A 21,580-nucleotide genomic window follows, 5' to 3' on the forward strand; every position below is an offset into this window, starting at 1 on the left:
AGTGCCTAAAAGTCACTTCTTTTTCCAATGGTGACCCCTGTTCACCTGACTGAGTACCTGTATTGGACTTTCTGTACAAATTCCAATTTTCTCTCGGGTAATCGTTTACAGTGTCCTTGTAATCGATTACAGTGTCAAAGAAGGTGTAAACTTGATTTCCAAGGCATAATTTGAAAGGTCTTTGAGTCTAGATTCCAACAAAACAAGAATCAACTCATTTGGAGTTCGGTGGAGAAAGATATGAGCAAAAGAACAAGCAAAGGTGAGAGTTGGCAAAAATATATGAAACGCTAACTTGAAACAATAAACTGTACCAACTCAGATGTTCAAAAATTACAAATTAGTAGTCATTGGAAAGATTTTTGAGTCTAGTTTCTAATAAAAAAGAATCACATCATTTGGAGGTCGGTGGGAAAAGTTATCAGTAAAATAGCCAGCAAAGGTCAAAGTTGACAGCATGTTATCTCACCCAAGTTGCTCACCTCATAAACATTGTTTCTTTCCTCCATCATGGGGTGCCAAAACATCACTTCGCACCACTGAAACATAAGGAACAGCCGAAGACAAGTGCAAAAGTGCCTAAAAGTCACTTCTTTTTCCAATGGTGACCCCTGTTCACCTGACTGAGTACCTGTGTTGGACTTTCTGTACAAATTCCAATTTTCTCTCGGGTAATCGTTTACAGTGTCCTTGTAATCGATTACAGTGTCAAAGAAGGTGTAAACTTGATTTCCAAGGCATAATTTGAAAGGTCTTTGAGTCTAGATTCCAACAAAACAAGAATCAACTCATTTGGAGTTCGGTGGAGAAAGATATGAGCAAAAGAACAAGCAAAGGTGAGAGGTTGCAAAAATATATGAAACGCTAACTTGAAACAATAAACTGTACCAACTCAGATGTCCAAAAATTACAAATTAGTAGTCATTGGAAAGATTTTTGAGTCTAGTTTCTAATAAAAAAAGAATCACATCATTTGGAGGTCGGTGGGAAAAGTTATCAGTATAATAGCAAGCAAAGGTCAAAGTTGACAGCATGTTATCTCACCCAAGTTGCTCATCTCATAAACATTGTTTCTTTCCTCCATCACGGGGTGCCAAAACATCACTTCTCACCCTATACTCACACTTAAACAACAAAATCAAGTTAAAACCATGGGATTTATGCCAATCATACTGGTTTTCACAATGGTCGCCCACGTTAACCTGACTAACTACCTCTGTTGGACTTTTTGTACAAAACCTTATTTTCTCTCGGGTAATTGTTTAGGAGGGAGTTGTAAACGATTACCACAGCCTTTGTTCAGCACTCTCAGTCATCCCTTGCACAATTTGCTCCCCCCACTCATGAGGGGTCACTCCACACTCCTTGGGGCATAATCACATCACCAACCACCCTCTCCCACCACTGAAACACCAGGACCAGCCTAAGACAAGTGCAAAAGTGCCTAAAAGTCACTTTTTTTGACAATGGTCACCCCTGTGAATCTGACTGACTACCTGTGTTGGACTTTCTGTACAAAAGCTTATTTTCTCTCGGGTAATCGTTTACCAGCCACTTGTAAACGATTACCACATCCTTTTTTCAGCACTCTCAGTCATCCCTTGCACAAGTTGCTCCCCCCACTGATGAGGGGTCACTCCACACTCCTTGGGACACAATCACATCACCAACCACCCTCTCCCACTACTGAAACACCAGGACCAGCCTAAGACAAGTGCAAAAGTGCCTAAAAGTCACTTTTTTTGACAATGGTCACCCGTGTGAGTCTGACTGACTACCTGTGTTGGACTTTCTGTACAAAACCTTATTTTCTCTCGGGTAATCGTTTACGAGGGAGTTGTAAACGATTACCACAGCCTTTCTTCAGCACTCTCAGTCATCCCTTGCACAAGTTGCTCCCCCACTCATGAGGGGTCACTCAACACTCCTTGGCCTCACAGGACATCACCCCCCACTCAAATTATGATTCAAATGAACTGGTTTTCTCATAAGTCACCCATGTTACCCATAATGACCACTCAAACACCAACATCTTACAAACAAGCCTGCAACTTAGCAAACACAAAACTTTACCACATTCTAAAATCCACAAACCCACAACTCATAATAACAATGGTATTCAAAAAATAAAATGAGACCAACTCAAACAAAAACTCAAATTTTATATCATTCAAATAAATCCGATACATTACACTTTGTTTTCTTAATCTATTTACAATGATTACAATGATCATTTACTTTCCATTAATCAACTAAATACACATATGACTCATTTTTTATTCTAAGCACTACGATTCTGGTGTATGGAGTCCTAAGTGCTCTTCCCTTGTAACGCATTCGGGATCCAACCCTAACATACGTCTTCAAAGGTTCATTTCCGTCGTCGGACAATGGTCACCGGACCTTGCCATTCAGCACGATAACTTGTACGAAAAACACCACCTTTACGAAAATGGAGGGAGACAACACCACGCACACAGAACAATCACATACAAAGCTAAGTCAAGAGGCACGAAACACGTTCAGGAGACGGGACCTTCACGAGACGGGAACTTCGTTTCCAATAAAACAGAGAAAGGGGTATTTTCGGATTTTCAGTTAAAAGAAGGGTTACGAACTTCCATTTCGAAGGTTTTTATAAAATATTTTTTTTAAACCAAACCAATGAAAATAGGACACGTGACGTTGTCAAAAAAGTGTTAAGAAATGGTTGTTGGAATATCGCGGTCCTTTTCTAATTGGTCCTTTTTGTTGCTCTGTACTATTTCATGCAAAATAAAAATAAATAAATAAACGTTTTTTATTCCAGCACTACCTTAAAAACTTTATTTGAATTACTACTTAAATAAAAGTGTTCTAAAGTTACTTTTAAAATTAATTTCTCATATAAGATAAAGCCACATTATAACAATATAATAATCAATACAGGTTGCATTTATTTCTAAAAATTCTCCCAAATTTATGATTTGTTTCTTCTTAAGATACCAGTACTACATATGGATAGAGTTCATCATAGGTTAAATTGTACTAATAAATTTGGTTTATCACTTTTAATAAACCCTCATTCCCCATATTTTTTATTTTCCTCACAAAAGTTATATTCTAAACTTCAGTAAAGACCAAAACCAATTTACAATACAAATCTACTTGGCTAGAAACAGTTGTGACGGGATAACAAATATATAAATAAGAAGAGATATTAAAAGTTAATTAATAAATGTCATTTTTAATCTTAAAGAAATTAATTTTTTTGAAATTCTAACTTAATTTTTGCAATACAACACACAATATTGTAGAAACTAAGATAAATCTTTTTATGATAAAAAAAATTGTTGTTAGACACAATTTCACCCTTATTTAAAGGTAATAAAAAAATTAGTTTTTGTATTTATAAAGAAAAATAATAACAAAAAATAACATTAAATAAGAATAAAAAAATTTGAATATAAAAATATCATTGTCCTTTCAAAATAGGTACTCAGTAACAACTTAGAAAGTCACTTTAAGTTTAATTATTTTTTACAAGATTAATTTACAAAAGTAAAGATTATGTATAACTATACTTATATATGTACTATGAATTAATTTTATTTTTTATCTCTAAATTCTAAATTAATCATTATGCTAAGAAATGATAAATATTTATCATAAATATCCATAAATTCGTAAACACGTCTATAAAAAAATATTAAACCGAATTAATGGGGCCACATATATATATATATATATATATATATATATATATATATATATATATATATATATAACAGCAATGTCACTGTCAATTCCATTGTAAATATCATTGTCTTCTGAATAGACTCTCTGTTACCAAGAAAAGTAGATTAAAAGTCATAAACTTCTTATTGTGCATACTGATCACAACACTTTAAGACAAAACTAAAATATCAGATGCATAAATTTTGAATCACAGTAACTCCACTTCAGCAGTATCATATGCATGCGAAATATATGATATTTATGAACTAAACCTTTAATTAATAAAATATTAATTATTAATATTTATTGATTAAAAAAACAACAACAACAACACAGCACAAACATAACAGTATCTAAGTTTGTCCTTTACTTGTGGGACATGAGTGCTTCTTCCATGGTCTTCAAACCTTGTTCCATGTTCTTAGCCATGGCAAACAAGCCTTTGTCTATGAAGGAATCAAGATATTCAAGTGTCCAGCCTTGAACCGGTTCGACTTCGTAGAGCCACTCAACCTCACACCCTTCGGCGGTTGGCCTCACTGTCCAGGTTGCAAGGTAGGAGTGAAACCCAACGTTGCTATCCACAATACAATAGGTAAAAGTCCACCGAGCAGGGTCGATGGATAACAGCTTCTGCTTGGTCCAGTTCACAGATTTTTTGGCATCATCGTCCACCGGTGTCTTGAAACCACCGCAGAAACGCACACACCCTGGTATTCCGGAGATTCCTTCAACGGGAATGCACATCGGTGTGGGAAACCACTTGCTCAGGCCGAAGAAATCCTCCAAAAGAGGCCAAACTTTTTCTGCTTTCACTCCTTTCACTTCTGCTATGGCCTTCCCCTTCCATTTTTCCTGGCTTCCTTGCTCGTTAGACTCCATATTTAGTACCTGCAATGTCACACACACAGAAGGAGGTTTATCAAGTTCGTATCTTTGCTATGAAGGTGTAGCCTTCTATATATATAAGAGAAACTGGTCCTACATTAGAACGTGGAAAATTTTACTTTGAATAAAAGTTTTGAAAATTCACACAAAAAGTATTTTACGTTCGTTTGATCTGAATACATTCATTTGATTTAGTTGGTGAAGTCTTACTAACGATAAATATTAATATAAAAAATAGTTTAAAATATATAAATACATACATACCTCATTTTTAAATTAGTTTTAAAATTTATTTTCTATACAATATCATAGTCATTAGAATGTATTCTAACAAAGTTTATTCAATTTATTATATCACATATTATTAAAATATGAGTAAGAGTAACATAATATACATTTACATTCATTTAACTTATTTAACCTCATAAGATGATTTTAAAAGAGTGAATTTTTTAATTCTTTGAAAAATAATAAAATAAAATAAAAAAGATAGTGTGAAATAAATATAAATAAATTATGTATATTAAAATATCATATTTATTGTTTGTTAAATATTGTTTCACTTGTTTAATTATCCATTTTCAACGTAAAAAAGGTTATATTAAAAATATTAAAAAAAAATCAGTTTACCTGTTAACAACCTCCTTAATTTTTTACTTTTTTTTTTCTTTCTTAAAAATAAGAAAGTGTTTTTCCTAATTGAAAAAGTGTCACTATCTTTATCTCTCCACTTGCATTTCATCTTTTGAAGTGTTTCTCTTTGTAATATTCTTTAGATAATAGTAATAATTAAGGATATGTCTAAGTCTAAAGTAGAAAATTGGACAACTCCATCAATCACTTTATTTCTTAGGTTTTGCAGAGTACGACACAAGAATCATTCTTCATGAAAATCATATGCTATATCTCTAAACAATTGTACTAACCACTCTTGAATTAAAAAATGTTAATAATTGAATTGAAATATGTTAAACAATTGTACTAACTTTAATTCAAATGGCCGTTCTAGTCAACTTTTTTCTATTTAAGGTCGCCGACGACGTCATGATCAGGCAGATGGTCTCTTTGCGGTGGCCGATTTGGCGGGGGCAGCTGTTACATAGAAACAAAGTTAGGACAGCTGTTATAGAAATTGGGTTTTATTAGAAATTGGGGATAAATTGCGTTTTGACAACAATACGTAAGCACGCACACTATTGTGTTTTGACACCTAACCACTAACTACTGCTAATGGAAGAGACTAACTTGACTCACAAATTTACAAGTAAGGATCCATTACAATAATTTTTCTAATGAGGAATTAAATTGAGATTTTCAAACCAAACTGGAGACAAAATTGGGTATTAAACCAAATATAAATGAATATGACTTTATTATTATTCTTTTTAAATTCACTGCATTTTGAATTGGTCAAAAGTTGGTAACTAGTGTTTCTAAGATATCAATTATTTAGCTTGTTAAAACTTATATAAGGGGCGCCAAATTCTTAGGCACCACAAAACAAATCATATGAGAATCACACCTTTAGGTTTGTATCCATCACTCAATACTCATATTATTTTTTTTCTTTTATCAGCATTCAATACTCATATACTAACTTATAAGACTGATATTTAAATTTTATAAGACCTTTTGTCAAATTTTGGTAATATGATACAAAAAAAAGAGAGAGAGTTTTAATTAGAAAAATATTTTTTTATTTAATATTATACATTTACCAACGATCAAATAAATTGTAGTAAAAATATAAATTTTATAAAACTCTTTTAATACAACAAAGTTTGAAAAAATATCTTAAAAGTATACATAAGATAACTTAAATATAATATATATATATATATATATATATATATATATATAATGATTAAGAAAATTATTGAAAATCTATAAGTGAAAAGTCACATATTAGATGAAAATAAAAAAATTGAACACATCATAAAATACAAGACTTATAAATTTATTGTCTTCAAATTTTGGATTAGAATTAATATATTATTTTATATGATTCAAATCTCATTATTATTAAATTTTTACTATAAATATATTGAAAGATCTATCTATGATATGATAGTCTATTATGTATCTTGATATCATAGTCAATTATGTATCTTAATGATAGTTTCGTATAAATATTGAACTTTGTTGGAATTAATCAATCGCACATTATAATAATTTATTTATTTTATGAATTTAAAAAAAGTAAAATAATCAAAATTAATGTTTAATCAAATATAAATTTGTTTACTTTATCAGCCTTTTTTTTCCGTCATTTTTTATTTCATTTCTTTAGGTCAAAGAGAGCATCATATTATTCAAAAATCAATGATATCAATACCTAATAATTCATATTCTCACCCTCATAATTAATCATTCCAGTCTTTTCCACAAAATAGAGACAAAACAGAGAAGGAAAATAATTCAAATTGTCGACATTTGATAAAAGATGTCTTTAAATTCTAAAATAAAAGATGTTAGAATTTTCAATCCTCTTTATATATATATATCTTTTTCTTTAAATATTTAAGTTTTTATGGTGTGAAGAAAAAAGTAAGAAAGTAAAAAAAGAAAAGAAAAAAGAATTAAAACAAAAAACATGTTTTCATTAAGTAAATATAATGAAAAGATATAAATGAATGAAAATCTTGTAAACGTAACGATTGATTTTAAAAGAAAAAGAGAGAGATGATATATAATTTTTAATGTAATAACCAAATTATCCTTACACCCAAATCAAATAACAATACATATATAAACTATGCTGATTTGCATTCATGATGGCACCGTAATTAATTATGATTAAACAAAATTAATTATGTCCTATTTAATATACGTGTATTTAGTCAAGTAAGTAATAATTAAACTTACGTATGAAAAAAATTGATAGATTTGGACCTATCATGTACATTGCATATTCAGCCATTTAAACTTTGTGATTGGTATAAAAAACAAAGTCAGTCTCAATTTTCCTCTGCTTGTTTGGCTTTCTTCGGAATAGAAATACGTGTCTATGATTCACACACACATTTCCTTGCATTTTCTTTTTCTCAAGAGTGCAAGCACCTTTCATAATGCATTATCAATATGCAAAGCATGATAAATCTTTGGAGTAAGTATCTTTGTTATTCATATTAAATTAAAATTGATTTTTTTTTATTTTAAATTTTGATACATTTTTTGTTTTTGAACTTTAATAGATATAGACAGTTTAACTCAACTACATTTTTATCTGTTAAACAATATTCTATACTGATATTTAAATTAAAACATGTCGAACAATATCAATAATTCAAATGTTATCTTAAAACACTATTTGACATGTTTGAAAAAATTAACACAATTAGATTAAGTTAGATTAAGTTGATTATAACTGTCAATTTTTAAAATTTGAATATCACATATAACAAAGTGAAAACAAAAATAGATTTCAATTTCAATGAAATTTTATAAATCATGGTTAAATATGTTTTGATATATTAACTTTAAATAAAAATTGTAAGTAATCTTCAAAACTTTGACTTAATTTAGTCTCTCAACTTTAGAAATGTACGGATTTAATTATTTTTAACAAAATTTTATTAAGTTTATTTGATGTTTTAAACACACTTCATAATATCATTTGAGTTATTTACCGATTTAACACATTTTTTCTTTGTAAAATTGCGTTTAAAACATGAAATAAACTTAATAAAATTTATTTAAAAAAACCTAAATTCATGTAATTCTAATCTAAAATTTCAAAAAATACCATATTTCAATTTTCAGTTAAAACTAAGATATAAAAAACATATTTAATCCTATAAACTAATACCATAATTAACCCTGTATATTTTGAATCGATCCAAACCTAGTTACATTACTTGGATGGAGGTATTTTTTGTTAAATTTGTTTTTTAAATACAAACTCGTCATCATATGGCCCAAAGTACAATGATTTTTTGTCCTTTAATTTGGAACCCACCCCTTCAATAATGGTGATATTATATTCATGTGGCAGACAATAAAATCTACTTATATACGATTGGAATTATATAAACTAAAATCATATATAAACAACTACCATTGGTTGATTATTTTTAGCTTCATAATATTATAAAATGAAATAAATAAGTTTATAATCTCCAAATCCAACAATGTTGATAGATACTATAATTAAGTAGTGGAAGTGGGTGGGTGTAGCTTTGTACAAAAGCACTTTTCATCTTCTCAAAACCTAAATCATCCAAATCCCACCAAATTGTGGGTGTCACTTACCAAAAAGTTTTAAGACCCACCAATACAAAAATGTAATTTATTTAAGTTTTAAATCTCTCGTATATTTATATTTGCAATTGCATCTTTATTAAGTTATTTTTATCTGGTATTTTCTTTTTTTTTTATATTTTTAATTGAACTTTTACAATTTAATTATTTTGTTAATGTTTTATCTTGTCATATTATTTATTTGTATATTTTAAAATAATAAGTTTTTTAATTAATATAAAATAATATTAAAGTTAATGTAAAATAACAAATATTTTTTATTTCTCAATATAATTTTATATTAATCACACAAAATCATAAATTTCATCATACAAATTTATGTAAGAGACGACGAAGGAACAAAATAAAAGTTGTCACTCAAAAGGTTTAAATTACAGAGAATCAACCGAAAAATATATAATTTTTAAGTATTCAATAAAAAAATTATATTTAATAAAAAATAATTAAAAATACTAAATTTAAAAAGAAAACATAAAACTTAATTAAATTTAATTATAACAATAAAAAATGAGTTTTTTTCACGATTTTTTCTTCATCATTTCTTCCCTCTTTCACCTCTTCTGAGTTTTCTTCTATTTTTTGTAGTCCACTCATTCAAACCTAAGATATCAGTACAAGGGTAAAATAGACTTTTCATTTAAGAATGGTTCGCCACGGACATCACTTTTGTGTGTTTTCCTTTTCAGTACGAAATTTTATTAAAATGATTAACTTATACAAAGAAATTTAAATATTTTATGATAAATTGTATAGTTGGAATAAAGAATTTTAAATTTCATTTAAATGATTTGAGAATTTTTATATTCTGAGGTTTATTATTTTCTTTATGTGTTCTTTGATTTTGTTTGGAAAGTCAACTAATAAAGATTAAAATATTGCTGGGAAGATTATTTTTAGAATAATTTTTCAATGTTATTTAACAAATAATTTCTATTTAATTTTTTATAATTATTTTTATTGTTACTATGAATTATTATTATTATTGGATATTAACTAGAGTTTTTAATTAATTTTGACACAAACTAATTTTTCTTAATTGACATTTATCGTAATTTCTTGGTATTAGTGATAATTTTTTTTATCACGGATATTGTTTTTATTTTTTATTAATAATTTGTAACAGTCACAGGAAAATTCAACAGATATTAACTAAAACTTGTTGTTAATATAAATTGAAGAAAATTTCAATAATTCCATGAAAAATCAATCTAACTTTATCCGTACTTCACATATAATTGAAATGTGAACCAAACATTCAGAATAACAGATAAGATGTATTTCTTTTAGTTACAACGTCGTTAACTAACACGTGCTAATGCATACCATCAAGCCTAAAAGGAAAACATAATTACAGAAACTTAGAAAAATAAAAACAATTAAGTTAGTTAATTTTAATTAAAATGTTATGAATTAAAAAATTTAATTAAAGAATTATTAAATGATATTTTTCGTAATTCAAGCAATTTTTTTTAAATCGTAGAAGTAGCTTATATGGTTATAGTTCCATTTATGCATCAATGCATCTATTCTTAAGGAAAATTAATAAACATTTCATTAATGAATTTTACGTAAATTAAGATTATAAAACAATTATCGGTCTATGCATAAAAAGTGAGCTTAAACTTCTCAAAATTAAGAAAAAAATGTTTTCATTCTTTTAATTAACTCTAACATTAGAGTTTCTTAGTAACAAATACACTCAGATGACAAGAAAAAAACGTTTTAAGTCCAATAAAAGTTATTCCAACACCTATGAAAACAAGTATAATTCATCTACATAATATAATTGTATCTAATTTTTAATATATATGAAAACTCGTTACATATGAGAGAATAGGAGCTTAAAAAATATATTATTTTGACTCGATCCATTTAAAAAAAAAACGTGGTAAAATAAATATTGTACAGTGCCAATTATTAAATTGGAAGATATAAATAATAAAAGCTGTCCATATTTGCTATGGTGTCTAGGTTAATTTTTAAATCAATGGGTCTTTATTATCTCGTCCATAGACAAAATATGAAAAAAAATCACGAGTGTTGATATTTTATATAATTTATAATAATTGTAATTAGCATTGTAATATGTTTCAGTAGGGATGTGGAGGCCGAGATACAAACCTAACAAAACTGAACTGCTTCTCTTTATGCTTTCCGTCACAATGCTTCCTTCCTCTCTTTATGTTTTATTCCTTAGGAAAAGGTGGGCTGAGTACCTGCAAAGGCACTCCGACGCTCAAGTCAGAAAAGGAGTCACCTGAATCTTTTGGTTCAAAGTGATCAAGAAGAAGAATAATTTCTCTAAGGGGAAAAACGTACCTTTTTTCTGGTGTGCTCTGTGTATTTAAAACAGTAAAATAAACCGTTACCTGACAATCCGGTCAGTTATTGAAGTTTGACTGTGTAGAAGTTGTAACTGCTAGATCGTGTGCTGATACTGAGTCAATTACTTCCGTGATTCGCGGCGTTGGTTAGCTGATTATGCATAACTGCTTATCTGTAACTGCACGCTACGATATAGTGCTTGTATGTCGACCATCTTGTGCGTCGACATGAATAGGTGACTTGTCGTGTGCGCGGTGCGAACGTTATGTCGCGACATCACTATTTGGTTGTCGAGGACCAAGTGATCGACGACACAGTATCTTTAAGAAGGCCTCGTATTGGTTCAACTGTCACCAGGTCGCCCGAGTCACCGGTCGACCATTGGAGGATTGGGTATCCTATAGTACATAATATATTTTTAAAAAGTACTAATAGTTAAATTAAAAAAAAAACTAATTTCGAAGAGAGAGCGAATAAATGTGCCGTGTGGGGATATGAAACACTTTTATCACTTGGGCTTGTAAAGCCCAGTATAAGCCCATTGTAGGGGTGGCCTCATTCAGCATCCTAAACAAGGAGGCAAAGAATGAAAAAAAAAAGGACTGGACAAACATTTCTTAAAGAATTTGATTAAATTCAAATGCATTTGCACTGTGAAAATTATAATAAAACAATCAATTTTCAAATAATATAATATTCTAAATATTATAATTCTATCAAAGTAAAGAACCGATTAAGTTGAATTTTTTTTTGCCGAAAAGATGATTTAGATCACTTTTGTTTTTAATTTCGAAGGGGAAACTAATAAGAAAATAGAAGGTGAATTATTGTTATATTTAGTTTAAAAAATGACATTGACATCACGAAAAATTGGAAATGTATGTGATACATCATTATACGATTGAAAGACAAGAATTAATAAACAAACTATATTTACTTACTTTTAAAAACTTTAAATCAAAATATATTAAAATTTAAGACATAACAAATTTCTTTTTTACATCAAATTAAACTCCAAATATAATTAATTGACGTTTTGTTTATTAATTAGATATAATCTATGGATCACGCATACTTTTCTAATATTATAATCATAAGATATAAAAGTTACAATCTTTTTAAGTACCACTTTTTCGTGGCAGATGAATCTGAAGCCTAATGGCAAGAAAACACAAATGACCCATAAAATATATAAACCGAGACCACCATGAAAAACTTAAGTGTAAAGCATTCCAACGGTTCTATTCAAAAAAAAAAGTTCTAAAAGCAAATGCATTACAATTAAAAGACAATAGTTCACAATTATTACTGTTCAATGCATATCTTTTAGCTGGACCACTCATGATTTAGGACAAAATATCTCATTGATTTACACGAGTAATCAAGTGTGTTTGACATTTGTCAGATTTAATTAGTCGATTAAACGGGAGAATTAAGCAATAATCTTTCACTAATTTTTTGTCTCCTGATAGTTACGTGATTGTGTCTTTTTCTCTTTGAGTTTTCAAAACTTTTCATAAAGGAAATTTTCTTTTCATTCTTTTGTTCATTCACCAATAGTTAATTCTCATCCATTCAATTATTGTCTTGAGCCCCAGCAAGAAAATAAATTTTGTATAGAGAAGTTAACCATAAGGAAAATGCTAACTAAGAAACATTATACTGCATAATTCATAATAATTAGTATAGGCTAGACAACCATGTAAGTAGGACTAGACAAAAATAATCACTAAACGGTCATACATGTTTAAACTTACGAATTTGGACAAACAAAATAAGGGTTGAGTGGCCAGATGTCGGTAAGAATCGAACGGACAATCTTGACAGTAAACATCTTTAAATAACTAATGCAAATCAAGATTAAGAGTAAATATTAATTAGCATACAATGGGTCGAGATTCGGTCGTGGTTAGGGTTTTGCTAATCTTAGACCCGTTTTAAAAATTATAAATAGAGGTCAAAAGTAAGAAGTAGGTGATCACATTTGTTATGAATTTAAGACTTTGTTCTCACTACCGTTTATATTGATTACTGATTTAAGTATCAAAGTGCCTTAGATATGTACTCAAACAATTTGGGATGTTGATAAGAACGGACTTTGACTAAAGGTGTATAGATTTACCTTATATGCAATGCAGAGAAAGCAATACATACATGTATCGTCTTGGAAGTGTGTAACTTTTTGTGTCTTAAACGTGTGGAGTTTAACATTGGGACCAGAATGGTGATGGATCAAAAGGGTAGCCATTGAATGTGTACATTAATGATAAAACAGCACTTCCAATTGGAAAAGAGAAAGAAAAAAAATGGTCCCGTGTTGGTGGTTGAGCAGGGAAAGAAGAAAGTTTGATTTGGAGCCTTATGAGTAGAACTGTTATCTTGTGAACCATGGTACCTAAGATCACAAACATCTTACACAAACATCTTACGTTAGAAAATCTACCTAAGGAAGCAAAGAAATTTGTAGTTTAGGAGGATAAATGGGTTGATTTTGACATAATAAACTTACTAGCATGGTGCATGTTGGTGTTTCTACTCATTGTTCAAGCTTCTTGTGAACATAATGTAAGCAAAATTAGTTCCACTTATACAAAAATGGGATTGATATATTTTGAAAATGGTTGGAAATATATGGAGATTAATTATATTATCACTTTAAAATAATTAATAAGTTAAGAAATGTAACTCAGTTAGTTTACCACATAATATTGTTTAGTTTTTATGAATAAAAAGAAAATAATTAATAATTAGATACTAATTCAGATATGAGAAAGAAAGAAATAAAAAATTAACAATGCAATTATATATTTCTACCGTACGTGTCTGAAAATTAATTGACTATGGTCTACACACGCATGCCTTTCAATTTTGTTACATTGTGTATTATGTTATGACAAACTTAGTCTCTACGTCAAATGTTAACCGTTGTACTGTCGCTATTATAGTTATAGATTATTATTAGTTTCTATAATGGAGACCTTCTAGTAAATTCCAATCCAACTTCCATCTAAAGCACAAACATCCAAACAAATAATATAATAACAACCAACCCAATCATTCATCTGCCTCTCAAACGCGCTTTTTGTTCGTCTATTCCAAGCCCCATTTGATTTCAACTAATTTTACCTTTATTTTTCTACTCCAACCCTTCCTTTTATTTTAATATAATCTTTTTTAGTAAATTTTGTTGAGTCTACGAGAAAGAGGTTTATTGAGACACATATGAATAATACGACAAAAAAATTAATACGACTTAAAACTCAAAACTTTAAGATTTTAGATTAAAAATAGTATCAATTGTGACTCAACTTGTGTTTTATTAATATTGTATTTTTATTTGAATTTTTTTTTTCAATAAAACCAATAGTGATATGAATTGATGGTTAGTTTTGATGAGCGACGGTAAAAAAAGATATTTATAATTGAAAATGTTTTTACTAAAAGGAGACTATATCAATATGGAATTATCCATCCTTTGAAAGAGAGATTTGTTGGGAATATAAAAGTTTAAATTTTATATTGTTTAAAAATAAAAAAAGTAGAATAATTTTAAAATTTTTAGATTGAAAGTGATCTGAATTTCTTATATGACGATAAATCCAACAAATCTATTTTTAATTTATGTATCTTTAGTCCACCATACAATTAAAACGTGATTTTGATTTGAAAAATAACCGATTTCCTATAAAAGATTAAAACTTTCATATACCAACGTGATTTTGATTCGAGTGAAAAATTATATTTGAAGTTATAAGTTCTGAAAGTGGTACTTTAGAGGTTTACAATATAATAATATCCAAACACAGTCCTTTATATACCCCCACGCTTCTCACTCCACAACACATTCCAATTCATCTCTTCCAACACATAACAACAACAGAGTCTCATCCACTCACCACCTTCGAACAATGGAAATCCAAAAAAGCCCAAGCCCAAGCCCACAGTTGGCGGCGGCGAGGAAGCTCTGGAACGTAGTACGGATCGTGTTCTTGATGTTGAGAAAAGGCATAGCGAAGAGTAAACACGCCGTTGACTTCAACTTCAACGGCGGCAAACTCGCCGCCGCCAAAGCCATCCTCCACCTCCAGCGCCACCACCACGACGCCGTTTACCCCCACCGCGACTACGAGTTCAGCTGCAGCAACAGCCCCGCCGTCACCTTCCCCTTCCACGTCACTAAACGCGGCAAACACCGAACCCGCTTCCCCCAGTACGGCGACGCTTCGAGCGTTCAGAAAGTGCTGGAGATTCTGAACAGCAATAACCAGATGGAGGGTTCTCCTCTGGTGAAGAGTCCGATTGGGAAGAAAGTGAGAATCACGGACTCTCCCTTCCCTCTGAAGGAGGAGGACGAGGACAACCAGGTTGACGTGGCGGCTGAGGAGTTCATCAAGAGGTTTTACAAAGACCTCAACTTGCAGCAGAAAATGGCTGCCATTGAATCACCCTACCATTCTAACTTCTGGGGCAGATGATAACCGTTACTCTTTCCTACTCTCAAACCACATCGTATAGTTCGGAAGTACTATGTATCCATCTTCATCTCTCTCTCTGTCATATACATATTCATGTGTTGTTTACATAAATACGAGTTTAATGGATATATAATATACTGATCTTGTAAAATATATGTTCAGTAATCAGAAATTATACGTGATTATCTTAAAAGCTAAAACTACTATTATTAGAGTATAAATCTTTTTTATGTTTATAAAAAAAATTAAAAAATGAAATTAATTATTCGAAAAATTAACATGTGTTCTAGGAATTGTTTATATTCACATGTAATTAATAAGGTCAAATTTATAATATATATATAAATAAATGACTGTAAATTTAATATTATATACAAATTTTTTAAGATTGAATTAGATTTAAAAATTATTTTTTACATGATATAAGAATTATGATATAATTTAATAAAATTTGTTGTATATATTATTCTATTAATTAGTGTAAGATATATATATTTTTTAACGTAAAAGAATATGGTAGAAGGTTCTAAACTTCATTATATAAATTAGCTTTGTAAAATAGAATTAGATTTAAAATATCAACAATAATACGTGATTATGAAAAAACAAAATTAGAAGTTTGATTATATATGTTGGAATCAAAGGAATTGGACCAAGTTCTCCATGTTATCAAATGCACATGGTGTTTGTTTTTACCAAAACAAGTTATTTAATTTGATACGCAATTCATCTCAACCATAATTTTTTGTCACATCATCTTCTTCATGTTTTTCACAGCCTTTTTGCAAAGTGAAAAAAAGGTTACATGGTGAGAGTTATTTGCACGAAGAGAGCACTTGGTTAGTTAAAGACACACCCATGGCTATAAATTGATGATTCTCAAACAGTTTAAGATGGAGAGAGATTTTGATGCAGCTTGTACATAATTTGTCTTTTGCTTACCTACTTTTTTTATTACTTTTTCATATGTTTATAGTAAAGAAAGGAAAATTATAATTTGACATACATAAATTTTGTATATTTATTTGATATTATTTTTTTAATTTTTTTCTTAAAAAATATAAAAATTTACTTTTTTATAATTATTTTATTATTGTATTATGTGTGAAATAAATGTAAAAATGGTATTATATCATTACTCAATAAATAAAAAAGAAAGGGTAAATTTCATCTTTTATCAATGATGTGAAATGTTTGGTTTTGTTATGTTATCATTATTATTGATAGTAGTAAGTAACAAAAAGAATGGAGTATTGTCACACGAAGCAAAAGAGAGTTATGTTCGTGCTTGTCTTTGTAGTTAAAATTATCTCTTGGCTCTCAATAAAACTTTTCATTTTTTTCTCCTATGAAATGGAAAATACAGCAAGGAAACGTTTGAGAGAAATCTATGGTAGATCTTGTGTACGGTTTTCCATAGAAATTCATTAACACATATACTTAATACAAATAAGAAAAAAATAAATATATTGCTTTTTGTTTTTAAATTTTATTAAAGTGGGCATGAAGAAAAGGTACTTAATTAACATTTTAAAGAAAAGAAAGAAAAAAACACTAGTGTGGAAAAAAAAAAGAATAATTTTAATATAGTGGTGCTCTATAATTGAGTGAAGAGTAGTCCCTTTCGAGCACTAAAGGATTGTCTCACTTTTCCTCTTTACATTGTGTTAATTGGCTAAACTTAAGTTTTTTGAAGGATATTTTAACCTTTTTTTGGAGTTAATTTTAATATCTTGATTTGGAGATAGCCTTTGACACATGGCATTTTCATATATCACTTGATGTTTAATTATTATTATTTTTATTTCAAAGCTTAATGTCACGATCAATTTCATAGTTGGACATCAATCATATTCCATTTTTGACACATATGTGTGTATGGCCAAAGTATTTTTTTGAAAGAGCAACTTGAGAACTTAAGAAATTAATTTATTTTGATTAGTTAAATGTTATGGTTTTTCTACCATTTTAGACACGTCATTTAAAATAAATTATACTTTTCAACGGCATTAGATAAACTTATGAGATTAGTTCTACAATTTCTCTTAAAAAAATAACATAAGACAAAAATGTCCAACGTATTAGATAAACTTATGTTTAATTTAATCATCTTTTTAGTAGAAACATCTTTTAACTTATTGTAATGATAATAATGGAGAGTTACTTAGTGGGATAAATCAAAAGTAGTGCATTGATTTGTCCATTACTGTATAAAAAGTAGTGGCAATGGCAATAGAAGACCCATTTTCTAAAAGAGAAAAAAAAAAAGTTATGCTGCTTTTGGTTCATCACATAGGTAAGACAAAGAAGTGTTGCTTCAATTAATTAAGAATGGGTTTAAGGTTTCTAATAATCTTGAAAGTTTTGATTTTGTGTAGTTTATTTAAATGTGTGCACGACTAACTACACGTATTTAATACGTGTTCCAACATGATGGAACTTTTACTTTATTAGAAAAAGAGATAAAAGAATAATAGTTTTTAAATATACCTTAAAAAATTCATGAGTTGATGAATTTTTGTACTCAATTACATTTAATTACTTTAATTTTAATTATGTTTAGTTTTATTTTTTTATAATAAATAGTCATAAATAATATTTATTGTAATCTTTTTTGTGTTGAGTCTAGTTTGTAAATATATTTTTTTAGAATTTTTTTTCTTTTCTCTGATTGGTTGTATTTGATATATATATAATATTATTATAAATACAAAATCATAACTATTTTTAAAATTTGTTTTTATTATACTTAATAATTCATATCGTTTCAAAATTAAAGTCAATTACAATTTAAATACTCATTTTCACCTTTCAAAACACTTTTTAATTTTAAGTATAAATTTATGTCAAAGTTTAAGTTTCAAAAACTGACAATACCTCGTAAGGGTTGATTAACCTTAAAAATGTTATTCTAGATATTTGAGATTGGAACATTCATACCTATTCGATTCTTTAACTTCTCCATAGGAAACATTTAGTCATTTTTCTTAAATTTTGGAGACTTATGTTTTTACCACATTCATTAATTTCATATTTTTTTGGAATTAACATCAAACACAATTTAAATACTTTTATTGATTGAGATTAAAATAAAATTCATTCATTTTTTTTGGTATTTTTCTCAAAAAAACTATGTAAAGTTGATCTGTTTTTATCTTAATATAAGCCCTCAACTTTTATATAAAGTGTGTTTTAATCAATATTAACCATATATGTTACATTAAATTGTGTACTAGGTGAGAAGAGTCTAAAAACCCAAACAAAGAAAACAACTATAATTTTTTTACTCTAAAAGTTATTACATAATTTTAGTTTTTCCAAAACACAGAAGTCTTAACTACACATTCTTCATAGTTAAGGGATGTTCATATTTGCAGCCACTGGTTAGGTCAAATCGTGAAACAATCTAAATTTGAAGAAACTTGGATTCTCTTTTTCTTTTCAATCCAAGAGACAGGTAGAAGATACCAAATAGAATCTCTAATCAAATTGAAAATTATGATGTGGAATTGGTTTCTTTAACTAATAATTTTCTCCAACCATACTTATCTTCTTAAATTATTAATAGAATTTAATTCTTATGGTGCACTAATTGGTTTTCATTGTTAGTTAATTTTCCTTTAAAATAATAATAATTTTATAGTGATTTTTTTTATTTATGTTTTGAATGATGTGACGTTGACGTGGGTGTAATGTATTGACCAAAAAGTAATTATGAGTGGTTATAATTAATTTACATTTAATTTAATGGATAAGGCTTGGCTCCTTTTGTCTTTACAAAAGTACTTTTTTTATTAGTGTTTCCTTTCATAAAAATAAAATAATCAGATGAAAAAAAAGTAAAAAACATAAATTGTATGATTAAAAATAAATAAATAAAAAACTTATTTTATTTATTGGTGGTAACTTTATAATTATACAAACCATAAACCCATAATTATACAAAATAGTTCACAAATAATTGGAATTGGTACATCTCAATCTCCTTTTGAAAGATCTTTACTTTTTGCACCTCCCTTATCTTTGCATGCTACAGCCTCCAATTAAAAGAAAGCGCATAGGATTCATACAGGAAAAGACAGAAAAAGCCATCGTGTTGAAATATTGTTATATGTGTCTTTTAATTTCAGTTGACAGTTATTTGTAACCTTCTTTTTCTAACACCACCATCAATCATTCAAGTATTTTTATATTATGAAATTTATTTTAAATATAAGTAAAAATAAAATATTATTATGTGCTTTACAAGCAGGGACAGAAGCAGTAAAATAATTTTGGGACCAATAAAGTATTTAAAATGTAATTATTTATTGTTCTTAGATTAACATGTGATATTGTATTGTTTAATTTAGGTCCGTTCAATTGCAAAAGATCCAACAATTACTTCATTTATATTTTAATCAAACGTCTCAATTTAAAATTTTATTATTGAAAGTTAATTGTTATTTAGTTTTTTTTTCCGAAATTAATAGTCAAGCTAGCATGAGTATGACTATTTCACTTTTTTCTTAAAAGAATAATTTAAATTATTGGTGGGAGATATTTCATTTAATTTCTTACCTTGTCATAGATAATACTACCTTTTATTGGTTGGAGAAATTATGTGTAAATATACTATTTATACTTACAAATAATTAAAATTAATTAAATTATATTTTATTAAATTAAATTTAATTAAAATTAAAATTAATTAATATTTTATCAAATTAAATTTAATTAAAATTAAATTTTAATTTATATTATATTTTATATTTTTTTTAACGAGTATTCATGCAACATAGCGAATAATCTTTTTATTGCAATTTTATCGAATAAATATCATTTGCATAATTAAAAAAAAACTTTCGTTTTGGAAATGATATTTTTATTGAACAATATACTAAAATAAAATAGTTTAACACACTAGTTTTCAGGTCTATTACACAAGCGATGCGATATAAAATGAATAAAATCTTAACTGGAAGGAAGGGTGTCACTGTCCCTATCATCAAAGGCTTTGTAATCTCACTAAACATAGAAATGGACATGCCACCATATTTTGGGGCAGAAAATTTACATTTTACAATTGTTCTTAAACAGTTAATGAAAAATAATAATTGACACTTCTTTGGTATATATTATTTTAAAAATATTTTTATTCTTATTTATTTTATAACCGTAAAAGTCCTTATGAAAAAAATTAATGGTAATATTTTCTAATTTAAATTTTTTTTGAACAGTTTTATTATATATTAACTAGCGAAAATATAGGCACGTGTATTCTATCTTTTAATATCGATAACATATATTATTAGTGACAATATTAATGTATTAAATTTTTTAAGGTATTTATGATATATTACATTTAAGTAAGTGATGAAAGAGTAATAATATTTTAACACACATTACATTAAAAAATAAATGATAATGAAGGAGATTTATTGTTGATTTTTGTTTTTAAATATCTATGAATTATTTAAATTTTAAAAATAATAATTAAAAAATACGATTACAAAAACACAAGATGTATATAGTTAGAGATATAAATACAGATAAAATAAATTTTAGTTATTAAAATAAAAAATATTATGTAAATAATTTTTTATTATGAGTAATTATTTAAATTTAAAAAATAGTTACTAAAATGATAAAAGAGTAAACAATTATTTTATAATCATAAAAAAGTAATTACTAAAATGATAAAACTGATTTTTTTATTATATATAATTATTTAAATTTTAAAAGTAGTAATTGAATGTATAGAATTGAAAAAACAAAAAAGCACATAAAGATGTGCTATATAGTTATAGATATAAGTAATTATGCTCTACTTTTTGTTTTTTAGTTTTATTTTCTTTTAAAGTTAACAATAATAAATTATCATAGCATATATGGAATTAAGTTTAATAAGTAAAAAAAACTTATTAAGACAGTGT

At 27.9% G+C, this 21,580-nt stretch overlaps 2 protein-coding genes across 2 annotated transcripts; one reads left to right on the plus strand and one right to left on the minus strand.

Annotated features, from left to right (window-relative positions):
- Positions 1-3,885: 3,885 nt before the first annotated feature.
- On the minus strand, positions 3,886-4,661 carry LOC124836068 (lachrymatory-factor synthase-like). Its single transcript, XM_047311134.2, has one exon. The coding sequence runs from the start codon at positions 4,597-4,599 to the stop codon at positions 4,084-4,086; it is 516 nt and encodes a 171-aa protein (XP_047167090.1). The 5' UTR covers positions 4,600-4,661; the 3' UTR covers positions 3,886-4,083.
- A 10,354-nt stretch (positions 4,662-15,015) lies between these two features.
- Positions 15,016-15,818, plus strand: LOC124836063 (uncharacterized). Its single transcript, XM_047311126.2, has one exon. The coding sequence runs from the start codon at positions 15,099-15,101 to the stop codon at positions 15,663-15,665; it is 567 nt and encodes a 188-aa protein (XP_047167082.1). The 5' UTR covers positions 15,016-15,098; the 3' UTR covers positions 15,666-15,818.
- Positions 15,819-21,580: the final 5,762 nt, after the last annotated feature.

The sequence above is a fragment of the Vigna umbellata genome, chromosome 4 (assembly GCF_029865625.1).
Source record: "Vigna umbellata cultivar VRB3 chromosome 4, Vumbellata_1.0, whole genome shotgun sequence".
NCBI lineage: Eukaryota > Viridiplantae > Streptophyta > Magnoliopsida > Fabales > Fabaceae > Vigna > Vigna umbellata.